General features: G+C 38.1%; 1 protein-coding gene across 2 annotated transcripts in view; it reads left to right on the plus strand.

Moving 5' to 3' along the window:
* Positions 1-12,235, plus strand: part of ASPM (assembly factor for spindle microtubules) — a 39,378-nt gene extending 27,143 nt beyond the window's left edge. For both annotated transcript variants that reach the window (XM_065554411.1, XM_065554412.1), the window contains 10 exons: positions 1,873-2,039; positions 2,787-2,946; positions 6,391-6,600; positions 6,827-6,976; positions 8,057-8,248; positions 8,657-8,849; positions 9,354-9,508; positions 10,443-10,619; positions 11,653-11,825; positions 11,904-12,235. In XM_065554411.1, coding sequence (XP_065410483.1) covers positions 1,873-2,039; positions 2,787-2,946; positions 6,391-6,600; positions 6,827-6,976; positions 8,057-8,248; positions 8,657-8,849; positions 9,354-9,508; positions 10,443-10,619; positions 11,653-11,825; positions 11,904-12,009 — 1,683 coding nt within the window. In that variant the 3' untranslated portion in view covers positions 12,010-12,235. The remainder of the gene's footprint in view (positions 1-1,872; positions 2,040-2,786; positions 2,947-6,390; positions 6,601-6,826; positions 6,977-8,056; positions 8,249-8,656; positions 8,850-9,353; positions 9,509-10,442; positions 10,620-11,652; positions 11,826-11,903) is intronic.
* Positions 12,236-13,021: the final 786 nt, after the last annotated feature.

The following is a 13,021-nucleotide window of genomic DNA, read 5'->3' on the forward strand; positions in this document are numbered from 1 at the left end:
ACTTCCACGTTCAAAATGCTTGTTTTACAAGTAATAACTTTTCCTAAATTCTAGTTCTACAAACTCAACTTTCAGGCTGCGAAAGTGAAGTTGGTGTTTTTCCTGCTTGTGCAGGAAACAAAGATTCTTCAGGTTAAACTATGCCCTCGTATTCAGTCGGTTTGTACAGATTAGACTAATGATAATTTAATAGTTATACTGATACGAGAAGGAATGGAAGCCAGCTCATTTACTTAAACGTGTGGGCTCTGGAGTGGTAAGTAGAGTAAAAGTAGTAACTTATTTTGTCAAAGTGAGAAGCTATGACAATATACATAGAGCAAGGGGTAGGAAGATGCCATTTTTGCATAGTCTCTTTCATCCCTCTTTAAAAGGCTCTCTTTTAGGGTGAGTAAATGGCTGATCTTGATTCCTTTTAAAAAACTTGTTAACGTTAGATGTTTGAGGCCCCTGTCTCTCTCTCTCTCTCTCTCTCTCTTTATATATATATATATATATATATATATATATATATATATATATATATATATATATATATATATAATCTCTATATAGAGATTTATATTTTTCAAGAGTGGATGGGAGGCAGCCGAACATCAGAGGGAAGAAGGTGTGGTCCATGAATCCAGAGATATGTCTAGGAATTTGAGGAGAAACACTCAGAAACCCAGTCTTCCGTCCCTCTGTGACAGGTCAAAGGGCTGCTGGGAGAAAGTAGAGAGCACTGCTCTTGGCTCCACAGACTGTAGTGAGGAACTAACCAGTGGGTTCACAGTAACTGGTCCTCTGAGCTCCCTTCTGGTGTTTCCCACTCTTTTTGGTTGGGTATGTCTCTTGCTACTCCCATAGGCTGTTTGTTTGTGGGAAGAGTTGCAAATGATTTTTTTCCCTAGTCCCCTTAGCTATCTTGTTTTGGGGGACAGGGGATTTCTCCTTGGACTGCCGTAGCTTCCTGGAGTAGGGGGTGCCAAGATACGCCTTGCCCTTTTTACATTTCCTTCTCCTGCACAGCCCAAAAAGGGGAGTAGGAGTTTTAGGGTTTCTTATAATGTTCCAGATTTTTTGTTTGGGAGAAGGGGGAAACCCTCCCATTTATTTTTCAGTTGCTGGAGTGCCTGAGATAGTTTCTGCTGCCTTATCTAACCTCACTTCTTACTAATGTGCAAGTGTACCTAGACAGGTGACTGGGCTTCTGCCTTCAAAACAGAGAGCGCGTAAGGTGGGAGATCCTCAGCATCCCAAATTCCCATAATATAGATGCAGAAATAATTTGATTGGCCACTTACAAAAAGTGAAATTGGTGAGTAGAGCCACAGTTTATGGTAAGAGCAGAAAAAAAAGTACAGTATAAACTAAAATATGCTAGGATTTACCATGGATTTAGTTAGAGACAACAATACCTTAACTACAAGTTTCCAACTCTGTAAATACAGCAGTGCTACTGAGCCCATCACCTTTGAAATATTGAACAACAAAAACAGCTTCAAATCAAAGTAGTTGCAGTTAGGTTTCAGGTTGTTCCACCATTATCTTTAAAATCTGTAACTTTTATCTTTATTCATTTTGGGATTTTTTTTTCTTGCTGAAACTTACATTGATGGAAGTGTGTGTAGTATTCCCCAGCTTCTACTTTCTCTCTCTCTCTCTTGCTGTGTGCAGGAGAAACTGACTATACACAAAGTGCTATAGTAAAGAAACTGACAAGATTTCCCCCACCCCCCTTTCTAGTAATCTTGTGTGCAACTTGTAACAATAAGATTTAAAAAAGACATTCAGGCAGAAGTGACTAATTGGAGAAGTGGGGCGTTTCCTAGTTTGTGCCATTAAATACAAAATTAATTGCTTGTTTGTTTGTTTTTTTTTGTTTGATAGGCTTTATTTAGGGGTTTTAAAGCCAGGCAGTTGGCTGGTAAAATGAGAGCTGCACGAACAATTCAAGCCTGGTTCAGAAGATACAGAGCACGAAAAGAATATACAGCTGTGGTAAAAGCTACTTGTGTCATTCAAGGTTATTTCAAAAGCAAACGGCAGAGGACCTGGTAATGTACTATTGTTGTGTGACGCACATCTTTTCATGGTCTTGAGCTATTTATTGTTTCATAACTTAATCTTGTTTTGTAGTCTGGCAAATCTCTGTCCTCTCTTAGGCCCTGATTCTGCAAAGACTCAAGTACGAGTAATCCATTGACTCCTTGTGGCTAATGTGCATAAAGTTATTCACATGTTTACATCTTTGAGGGTTGGGGCTTAATCTTTGTATTTGGTGTGAGTTTTGTGTTTGTTAATCTTGGAAAGACAGAAGGGGAGAGCCAGCTGCAGATGCTTTACCTGCTTTCATCTCCATATGTGAAGTTTAGTTTTACTACGCTGCTTTCTTCTCAAGAGTTATGTTTGAGTTTTGAAAACTCCCGAATGAAAAACTTGGTTTCATTTTTTCTATTTTAATTAAAGTTCTAGTATCCTGCTCCAAAGTAAAACTTATTTTTGTTTTCTACTTATTTGTCTTGAGACAAGATCTAAAATTTCTCAAGTCACTTTTTACTCGTTTACTCCAATGATTCATGTTTCCATTGACTTTAACTAGTCTTGAGCCTTAAGAGGTGGGCCTGTGTGTGTGTGTGTGTGTACGTACCAAAATTTCTATGGACTTGATAACTTTCCAATGAATGCCACTTATCTTGCTAATCTTCTGCTGATAGCAATAAATAAATGCAAATGAAAACTTTTTTCATTTTTTAAAACTCATGAGTCTTTTTTAGAAAAGCTAAAATGTTCATTTGCATTAGGTTTTTGAAAATGAAGGCCTCCACAGTTACTATTCAGAGGAGATGGAGAGAAACCCTTACTGCAAAAACAATTCTGCTACAATTCCTAGCAACCAAGGAAGCTGCAGTTAAGATTCAATCAGGTTACAGAAGATACAGTACTAGGAAACAGATTAAAAAGGTATTTTCACTCTTAAATTCAGCTAAGACGGGGTGGTGTTGAATGTTAAATATTTTCAGTGTAATGTTAAACTTGTGTAATGTACTCGGCCAATAATTTAGCTTTCTCTCTAAAAAGTGAGCCTGTTCTTCACTTTTGATATATAACTACTTTTATTCAAGTTAATTTTTCCTAAAGAAAATGTTTAAGTTGAAAATAGAAGTACTTAAGTCAGAAAATGCCAAAGTGAAGTCCACTATCAGCAAAGACTTAAGAGTGTGCTTAACTTTCGACACTTTGAATAGTCCCATTGAAGTTAACAAGGGAACACAGTAATTCTTCACTGTAGCTGTTGTTATCTGCTTTACTTTTAATTAGGGCTGTCGATTAATCACAGTAACTCACGATTAACTCAAAAAAAGTTAATCGCGATTAAAAAATTAATTGCGACTAATCAGTTTTAATTGCACTCTTAAACAGTAGAATATCAATTGAAATTTATTAAATACTTTGGATGGTTTTTCTACATTTTCATATAGTATTCTGTGTTGTAATTGAAAGTGTATATTTTTGATTACACCTCTACCTCGATATAACGCTGTCCTCGGGAGCCAAAAAATCTTACTGCGTTATAGGTGAAACTGCGTTCTATTGAACTTGCTTTGATCCACCAGAGTGCGCAGCCCCGCCCCTCCGGAGCACTGCTTTGCCGCATTATATCCAAATTCGTGTTATATCAGGTAGAGGTGTACAAATATTTGCACTGTAAAAATGATAAACAAAAGAAATAGTATTTTTCAATTCACCTCGTACAAGTACTGTAATGCAATCTTTGTCATGAAAGTGCAACTTACAAATGTAGATTTTTGTTGTTACGTAACTGCACTTAAAAACAAAATAATGTAAAACTTCAGAGCCTGCAAGTCCACTCTGTCTTAGCGTTTGGCTGAACAAGAAGTAGGACTAACAAGTTTATTTACATTTACAGGAGATAATGCTGCCCTCTTCTTATTTATAATGTCAGCAGAAAGTGAGAATAGGCATTTGCATGGCACTTTTGTAGCCAGCATTGCAAAGTATTTACGTGCCAGATATGCTAAACATTCATGCTTCAGCCACCATTCCACAGGACATGCTTCCATGCTGTTGCCGCTTTTTCAAAAAAAAAAAAAGCGTTAATTAAATTTGTGACTGAACTCCTTGGGGGAGAATTGTATGTCCCCTGCTCTTTTACCCACATTCTGCCATATATTTCATGTTATAGCAGTCTTGGATGATGACCCAGCACATGTTGTTCATTTTAAGAACACTTTCACTGCAGATTTGACAAAACTCAAAGAAGGTACCAATGTGAGATTTCTAAAGATAGCTACAGCACTCAACCCAAGGTTTTAAGAATCTGAAGTGCCTTCCAAAATCTGAGAGGGACGAGATGTGGAGCATGCTTTCAGAAGTCTTAAAAGAGCAACACTCCAATGCGGAAACTACAGAACCACCAAAAAAAAAAAATCAACCTTCTGCTCAGATAATGAAAATGAACATGCGTCAGTCCATGCTGCTTTGGATTGTTATCGAGACGAACCCATCATCAGCATGGACGTATGTCCTCTGGAATGGTGGTTGAAGCATGAAGGGACACATGAATCTTTAGCACATCTGGCACGTAAATATCTTGCGACGCCGGCTACAACAGTACCATGCGAACGCCCGTTCTAATTTTCAGGTGACGTTGTAAGCAAGAAGGGGGCAGCATTATCTTCTGCAAGTGTAAAAACTTGTTTGAGCAATTGGCTGAACAAGAAATAGAACTGAGTGGACTTGCAGGCTCAACATTTTTTTATTTTTGAATGCAGTTTTTTTTGTACATAATTCTGCATTGGTAAGATCAACTGTCATGATAAAGAGATTGCACTACAGTACTTGTATTAGATGAATTGAAAAATACTATTTGTTTTTTACAGTGCAAATACTTGTAATAAAAAACAAATATAAAGTCAGCACTATACACTTTGTATTCTGTGTTGTAACTGAAATCAATATATTTGAAAATGTAGAAAACATCCAAAAATATTTAAATAAACAGTATTCTATTATTGTTAGTGCGATTAATTGAGATTAATTTTTTAATCGCTTGACAGCCCTACTTATAATACTTGCTGCTATTTAAAAAAAAAAGTTTGTCACCAAAATATTAAGTATGGAAGGGGAAAAGAGAAGTAAAACTAGAACTAAGATTGCACTGAGTTGTGACTGATACCTAAGAAATATATCAGAGTTGTTCCCCCCCCCGCCCCTTTTTGAACTCTCCCATTTCCCTAAAGGTTCAGGTTTCCTTTTACTTTGAGAGCAAACAAGATCCCAGTCACTTAAACTATGCCAAATATTGCATTTGCCTAATCTATACTGATAACAATAAGACCTGCTCTTTAAATAAATGTCAAAATGGTCTATTGCCATCATGGCCAACCTGCTTAAAATAAAATCCACTGCCAACATTTTTAAGTCCTTTAAGGAGGGAAAAAGCCTCTAAGTTGGGAAAATTCCTACTGCTATTAATGAATGCTGATTGACTTGCTGAGTTGAATTTAAGTAAGAAATTTAGTGGCACCTTCATTTTATTTTTGATCCATGGCCACTTCTTTCCACCTTACAATAGATCAGGGGTGGGCAAACTACGGCCCATGGGCCGTTTTAAGCCGACCCGTGAGCTGCACCATGCGGCTAGGCCCAGCTCCAGCCAGGGCGCTGGATCTGGGGCCGCACCACACGGCTTGGCTCCACTCCAGTGCTCCAGGTGGGGCCGCACCATGCGGCTCCTGGAAGCTGCGTCATGGCCCCGCGCCGGCTCCTACATGCTCTACTGTGAGCTGCATGGGCGGTGCCTGCGGATGGGACAGGACGCAGAGCCGCCTGGCTGCGCCTCTGCGTAGGAGCTGGAGAAGGGATATGCCACTGCTTCCGGGAGCCGCTTGAGGTAAGCGCCGCTTGGAGCCTGCACCCCGAGCCTCTCCCGACGTCCCAACCCTCTGCCCCATCCCTGATCCCCCTCCTACTCTCCAAACCTTTCAGTCCCAGCCCAGAACATCCTCCTGCATCCCAAACCTTTCATCCCCAGCCCCACCCCCACCCCAGAGCCTGCACCCCTTCCCGCACCTCTGCCCCAGCCCTGATCCCTTTCCTGCTCTCCAAACCCCTTGGTACTGGTCCGGAGCACCCTCCTGCACCCCAAACCTCTCATCCCCAGCCCCACCCCCCCAGAGCCCACCCCATCTCCTGCACCCCAACCCCAATATTATGAGCATTCATGGCCTTCCATACAATTTCTATTCCCCAATGTGGCCCTTGGACCAAAAAGTTTGCCCACCCCTGCAATAGATGGTAACACAATAAACATGAAAACCTAACGTACTTCCACTATGACAAGAAAAAGTGCACTTGACTATCAACACACAATTTATCTTCTAGAAGCAGCAGGCTGCATGTTTGATTCAGGCAGCTTATAGAGGCTTCAAAGAAAGACACAAGTTTCATCAACAAAAAGCTGCTGCTTTGGTCATCCAGAAACATATACGAGCTAGGCAAGAAGGAAGACTTGAATGCATAAAATACATCAAAACTAGAAAAGCTGCTATTAAACTGCAAGCATTTTTCCGAGGGTGGCTAGTGAGAAAAAAGGTAAGTGTCTTTTTAAGTGATTATAACTACATAGACATTAAAAATATATAAGATTGATTAGGAGTTAAGCTACAGTGAAAAACTCTGTTTCAGACATTACACTAACCCCTGCTATTTTTTTTTTTTTTTTGTAACTCCATTTCTGAGTTATGATGATGATGTAGCAAAGACTAACTTTCGATTTGATTACTAATGCTGTTTCCTGACTCTGTTTTTCTTTCTACAGATTTTAGACCAGAAACAGAAGAAGCGGCTGCTTTGTTTTTCAGCTGCTGCATATCATCATCTCTCTGCTATTAAAATTCAGAGAGCATTCAGAATTCACCTTGTATTGAAACATGCACAAATGCAGATCTCTTCCGTCCTATGTGTTCAGGTTAGCATTATTGGGAGGAAGGAGCTGTTGCACACTACTCATTCTCTTCAACTATTACCTAACTGGAGTAATCACTAAACTATCCAGCAGGGTTGTTGCAGTGCTGTCATCAACTGTCACCAGTGGCCCCATTGTGGATGTGAAGGCCATGCCCCCTCTACACTCTCAGGCCTGCTAGTGACCCTGACTGGAAACCAGAGTCCTGACCCACTCCCTTCTCTATGCTGGAGGGAGGAGAGATAAGATGAAGGGGAATCACAAGCTGCATGAGACATGGAGTGATATCCCTTAAACATGCAATAGCATGCTCAGGACCAATGTGTAAACAACCCCAACTAGGTTACAGGGACCTTATTTGGACACTTTCTAACCCAGGGGTAATCAATTATTTTTTGTTAAGATTCAAACTTCTTGGTCAAGGTCCAGACTCCAGAGAAAATAATAACAATAATGATAATAAGTAAATAAAAAGATTTCACGGTCTGTTCAAAAGCATCTGGTAGTCCAGATTTGGCCTGCAGTCTACCTATTGACTACCCTGTTCTAACCCAACCAATCACACAGGGACTTGCCTAAATTGAGACAACTAATTTAATCTCCCCAAAACAAGACGCAGGCTGCTAAATGGAAGGTGAAAAAAATCCACATGCCAAAACAGGCAAATTTACTATATAGGAAAAATCCTTTCCAGACCCCAAAACTGGTGATCAGCCTAGTCCCCAGCATCAAAGGAGACCCTGCAACTGGATTAAGGATGGGGCTAGCAACTTCTTTCCCCATCCACCTCTGCCAAGTGAGCGCTAATCACCCAGCCCCATTACTACCACCACAGTCCAGTCCAGTGGTACACTTCCCCACCTTATTTAGGTGATCCCAGCCCCTTCGAAGCTGCACCTTTGCTAGCATGGTGTTCAGTTCCTGGCTTTGCATCAGTTAAATCCTTGATAAATTCAGATTTTAGTCCTTACTCTATCAATTTTGAAGTTACAAGAAGTGTGTGCATACATGCATGTGTGGTGGTATCGGGAAAAGAAAGCAAGCTTAATTTGTCTTTTAAAAACGCCCATTTATCTTAAACAGAGGTGGTTTCGAGCAAGACTTAAACAAAAAAAAAGTCTACAGGATCATCAGAAAATCATTAAAATACAGCGAATGGTTCGAAGATGGCTGAAACAGAGAAATGAGGCTGCAACCACAATCCAAAGAGCTGTACGAAAATTCCTTTTCTACAAACACAGAAGAAAGCTGAAGAATGGAATAATTAAATTTCAGGTATATGAATTCTCATAAGGGAATTCCATTTTGCTCATGTCTGCTATTTTATAGTTCTTTAAAAAGCCTGCTTCTTTTTTATATATAATATATGTTTTGTTTTGTTTTTTTAAAGATGAATACTAGATTGGAAAGCTAAATACCAACTAGCCATCAAGTAATAGTAAGAGATGCTATTTCTGACAGATGTATTTTTGAACTGGGAATCTAGTATTCAGAGGACTGAATATTATATCTGATCATAGGCTTATAACTTAGAATTCTACAATTGAAGTATTTTGAGACTAAAATTTTATTAAACTCATATAAGGTTGATTTGAGATTCTAATGAATAGTCTATCCTAGAGCAACTCTTTCTTGTAAATCTTTTCTCCATTTGTTAAGTCTTTCTGCCATGTTTTCTCTCAGGCATTGTGGAGAGGATATTCTTGGAGGAAGAAAAATGACACAGCAAAAACTAAAGCATTACGATGCAGTTTGGAAATGGCTAACAAAGAGAGCAAAGAAGAAAACAAACTCTGTAACAGAACTGCAGTTGCCATTGACTATCTCCTAAAATACAAACATATTTCTTACATTCTTGCAGCGTTAAAACATCTAGGTTAGTAGTTTCTTTTCGTAATTAAAAATTGGGCGCACTCAAGACAGCAGTGGACTCCCAAACTTCTGAGAAAGGGGAGCACATGATTATATTCAAGCTTACAGTACAACTGGGAAAAGTGACAAAGTTAGAGGACACAACAGTATGCAAAGCCATTTCCTTCTGAATCGAATATGGCACTGATAACAAGCTGTCTTAAAGAACTACATCAGAATGTAGTCATGAATACATTATTCTACTTCTTGGCTTCCCCATGCCCAGCAGTACTACTTACTACATTTAAGGCATAAAGGAAGTCCTACTTACTTTTAATTTCACCTGATATGCAGTGTCAGATACGCTGGATACCTTTGTCTTGACGGAATGTTCAAAATCCTAGTTTAAAAACATGGCTTGAAACTGATTTTGTTTTTGTTCTAATGTATTTGCCAAGCCTAATAAAGAAAAATGTTACTGTTTGAAAATAACTTGATTAGCATTCACAAATGAACCCTTTTATTTTAGAGGTTGTTACCAGGCTCTCCCCTCTTTGTTGTGAAAATATGGCCCAGAGCGGAGCAATCTTCACTATTTTTATTCTGATCCGGAATTGCAACCGCAGTATCCCCTGTATGGAAGTTATCAAATATTCAGTTCAAGTCCTGCTTAATGTTTCAAAGGTATTTCAGTGTTTTTGCTTTTGAAGTCTCATAAGTTGTGGACTGTCTAATTTACAGATATTTACATTTATCCAAAGAGATTAGCATGAATTTATCCAATGTAATAACAGCTAGTTTTGGGAAAAAAAAAAAAAAACCTTTTCCTGACTTTAAAACCAATTATGCCAAATTATTTTGAATCAGATCATCAAATTATTTTTCTTAATGTGAACAATTATTACATCCTATAAAATAGTCTAATTTTAATCACGGCTTTCAATGAATTTATTTTATTCGAACTAAAATCTGAGTGGCGGGGACACATCTATAGATGATATCAACAGTTCTATAAGAAATTATTATTTAAAGCTAACTCAGCACAACTTTGGGTTGGAGGTGTATTAGTTCTATTTACAGATCTAGTTTTTGGATGGAAATTTTGCAAAACCAGCGAATTTTATATGTACTAACTTGAGTGTTTGCTATATAATACAAACATATAGATCTATGAAACAGTCATTCATATGTGATGTGCTGAAACCAGTAAAATGTTTAGAATTCAAGTCTAATACATTTTCCTAAGTGAATATTTTCCTTACAAAAATAGTATATTTTAATCAAACTGATTTTTAATATTTTTTGTAGGCTTGCATGATTTTAAAAGGATAAAACCTTGGTTAGACAATTGAACTGCATTGTAGTTGGCTAAGTAATCTGAGAGCACAATATGTACCTCTGCTGTCCCAGTTTCTAGAAAAAAGTTTTAGAAAAATTTATCATAGGGCAATTTGGCACTGTAGCTTAATGCCCAGAAATGAATTTTCATCTGAACTGCAATCCACATAATAAAAATATCACCTGGTTGGCCTGAATGAGAGTAGTCTTTATTTTCTTAGAGCTTGATAGGGCTATATTTGAGACCTGTTTACATCAGCTTTTCTGTCTTCCTTTTAAGTATGAAAGAACTACTCAAGCAGTTTATGAAGTGGAAAATTCTGTAGATACATTACTGGACCTACTGCAGATGTACAGAGAAAAGGCTGGTGACAAAACTTCAGAGAAAGGTGGAAGCATTTTCACAAAAACATGTTGTTTGTTGGCCATTCTTTTAAAGGATTCAAAGAGAGCTTCTGTAAGTTTTAGTACTTCATTTTTAGTAGTTTCTTATGGCTTCTTCCAGCTGGTTGCTATTGAATTATTCAGACTGCCTTTTGAAGTATATGCATCTGACTATAGCAGTGTCCACCACAGTTGCAACAGTACTTGTTGCTGTAATATGGTGTGTATTTCACCTTGAGTGTGGTGCATGATCTTTGAGTTGCACAACTGGGTCTTTCTACCCTCTATATATATATATATATATATATATATAACACTGACAATTACGCTGAGCTCACATACCGTTCTTTCTGATAATCCACTTGTACTTTCTCTTGATGACACTTTGTAAATATTGTCTTTGCCCTTGCTCTCCATTCCAATCCAGTAAGACTTACAATGTTCTCAAATTCTACTTACCATACAGTTGGTTTGTGAGACTTCATGTTGGCATGCACCATTGTTTCCTGGTTTGTGGCAGACAAATAAACTGTGTGTATACTCAAACGATTTCCATCAGTGTAGCTCCATTGGTGGTAGCAACACTGGAAGTGTTAGTGTAGGTAAGGCTCCAGATATAAATAGCCACCAGCTGTTTATTCACATGTCATTTTAAACCTTCAGAACAGCTCTATGATACTCAGTGGTAATATTGCTGGTATCCACCTGTGGCCTTGTCTAATCTAGCACTTCCACTGGTGCAGCTGTAAATGAATTAGTTAATATTTGCTGTATCTTTGGAACCATCATTAGACAAAACTGCATTCAAGGCATAAAATTCCTTTCTGGAAATAGTTTAGTTGGAAATATCTGGTTATAAAGCTACTTGTGTATCTTCCAGTGTCACTGATAGTTCAAATGTCTAATGCCATCAGGATGTTGAAATGCCAACTGAAATTAAAAATCTATTGCGTTCAAATACATTTCAGTGTGTGTTCATGGAGAGAAGTGCTGCATGTTCTGTGAAAATGTAGACTACTGAGCAAACTGAGTAGTTTTCCATTATTTATTAACTTACTATTAAATTGCCTTTTGAGTATTGATTGTGTGAAATTTGCATTTCTTAGGACATCCGAAGCACATCTAGAGCTGCTTCTCGTATTCATAGCTTATATAGACTTACCGCTCGTAAACACAAAATGGATGCTGAAAGAACTCTTTCCAAACACAAGATGCACACATCCATGAATGGGAGTTTCTTTGTTCCCGTAACTCCTGTACGAACAAAAGTAGTTTCACGGTAAGAATTTTAAATTAACCTGCTTTTTTTTCTTGTGAAAATATACTGTTGTCTAATTTCAAGCAATTCTTTTTTCAGAATTAAACCAGACTGGGTTTTAAGGAAAGATAACATGCAAGAAATTGTAGATCCTCTGCAAGCTATTCGAATGGTAATGGATACACTTGGTACCGCCTACCACTAAAATGTAGATACTATCTTTGAAAATGTGTGTGTATATATGTGTGTATTCAAAATGGTTAAATGCTTTTAAGGGGGGAAACAAATTAGTGTCAAAAGTGATTACTTAAAGATGCAAATTTACTCCACAATTGTCATTTTATTTTGTATTATGTACAGGTTTTTTTTTTTACGCTACTTTGTACTAATGCCTAAAGCAATTGTACAATAAAATACTGAACTGCTTTGAAGCTCTTGGATGTTTTTTCTTTCTTTACTATTTCAAATATACTGTTTTTATGCAGCTGTAATCTTATAAAAAACAAGGCAGCATTTTAACATGCAGCTTCTCACAAAGGCTGAATGTGTTTTGAATGTCTATTTGGCAACGAGGAGCAACTATTGGTGTTCAAGTCAGCCTGCAGAGATGGTATATATGAGAGGAAGGATCCTCCAGTGATTAGAGGACTCCCTTGGGCTGTGGGAGACCCACATTTCAATTTTCATTCCATTACAGATACTCTGGGCAAATCACTTAATCTGTGCTTCAGTTCCCGGTCTATAAAATAAGGATAATAGTACAGGGGAGTGTTGGTAAGGTCATAATCCTTATCTTCATTTAGACCCTTTCTTCCTGGGCCTTCAGTTACTGACAGGACTCTTCCTGTTCAACCAGCAGTGAACATGGATGTAGCCCTCCACAGCATCTCCCTTAAATGTTACTTCTTTCCTGCTTCTTACCCACATCTTTCTGAAACAAGTCTAAGGAACAGCACAGAAAGCATTAAAAAGAAACAAACAAAAACTGCATAGGGAGTCTCTTTGGAGGAGGAGACTTTTTCTTCCTCAGAATCATTCTGTTGAGGGCTGGCTTTCTGAAACCAATTATTTAGATAGTCTTATTGACAAGGTACAAAACTCCCTCTCTTAAGTGATAAAGAAGACTTATGTGCATAATAAAGTGAAAGCCAAAGGAAGACCATGCCTTTCTGGTCCCTGAATCATCAGGCAAAGTTGAACTTCAAATGGCTGTGCTC

The sequence above is a fragment of the Chrysemys picta genome, chromosome 8, assembly GCF_011386835.1.
Source record: "Chrysemys picta bellii isolate R12L10 chromosome 8, ASM1138683v2, whole genome shotgun sequence".
Lineage (NCBI taxonomy): Eukaryota > Metazoa > Chordata > Testudines > Emydidae > Chrysemys > Chrysemys picta.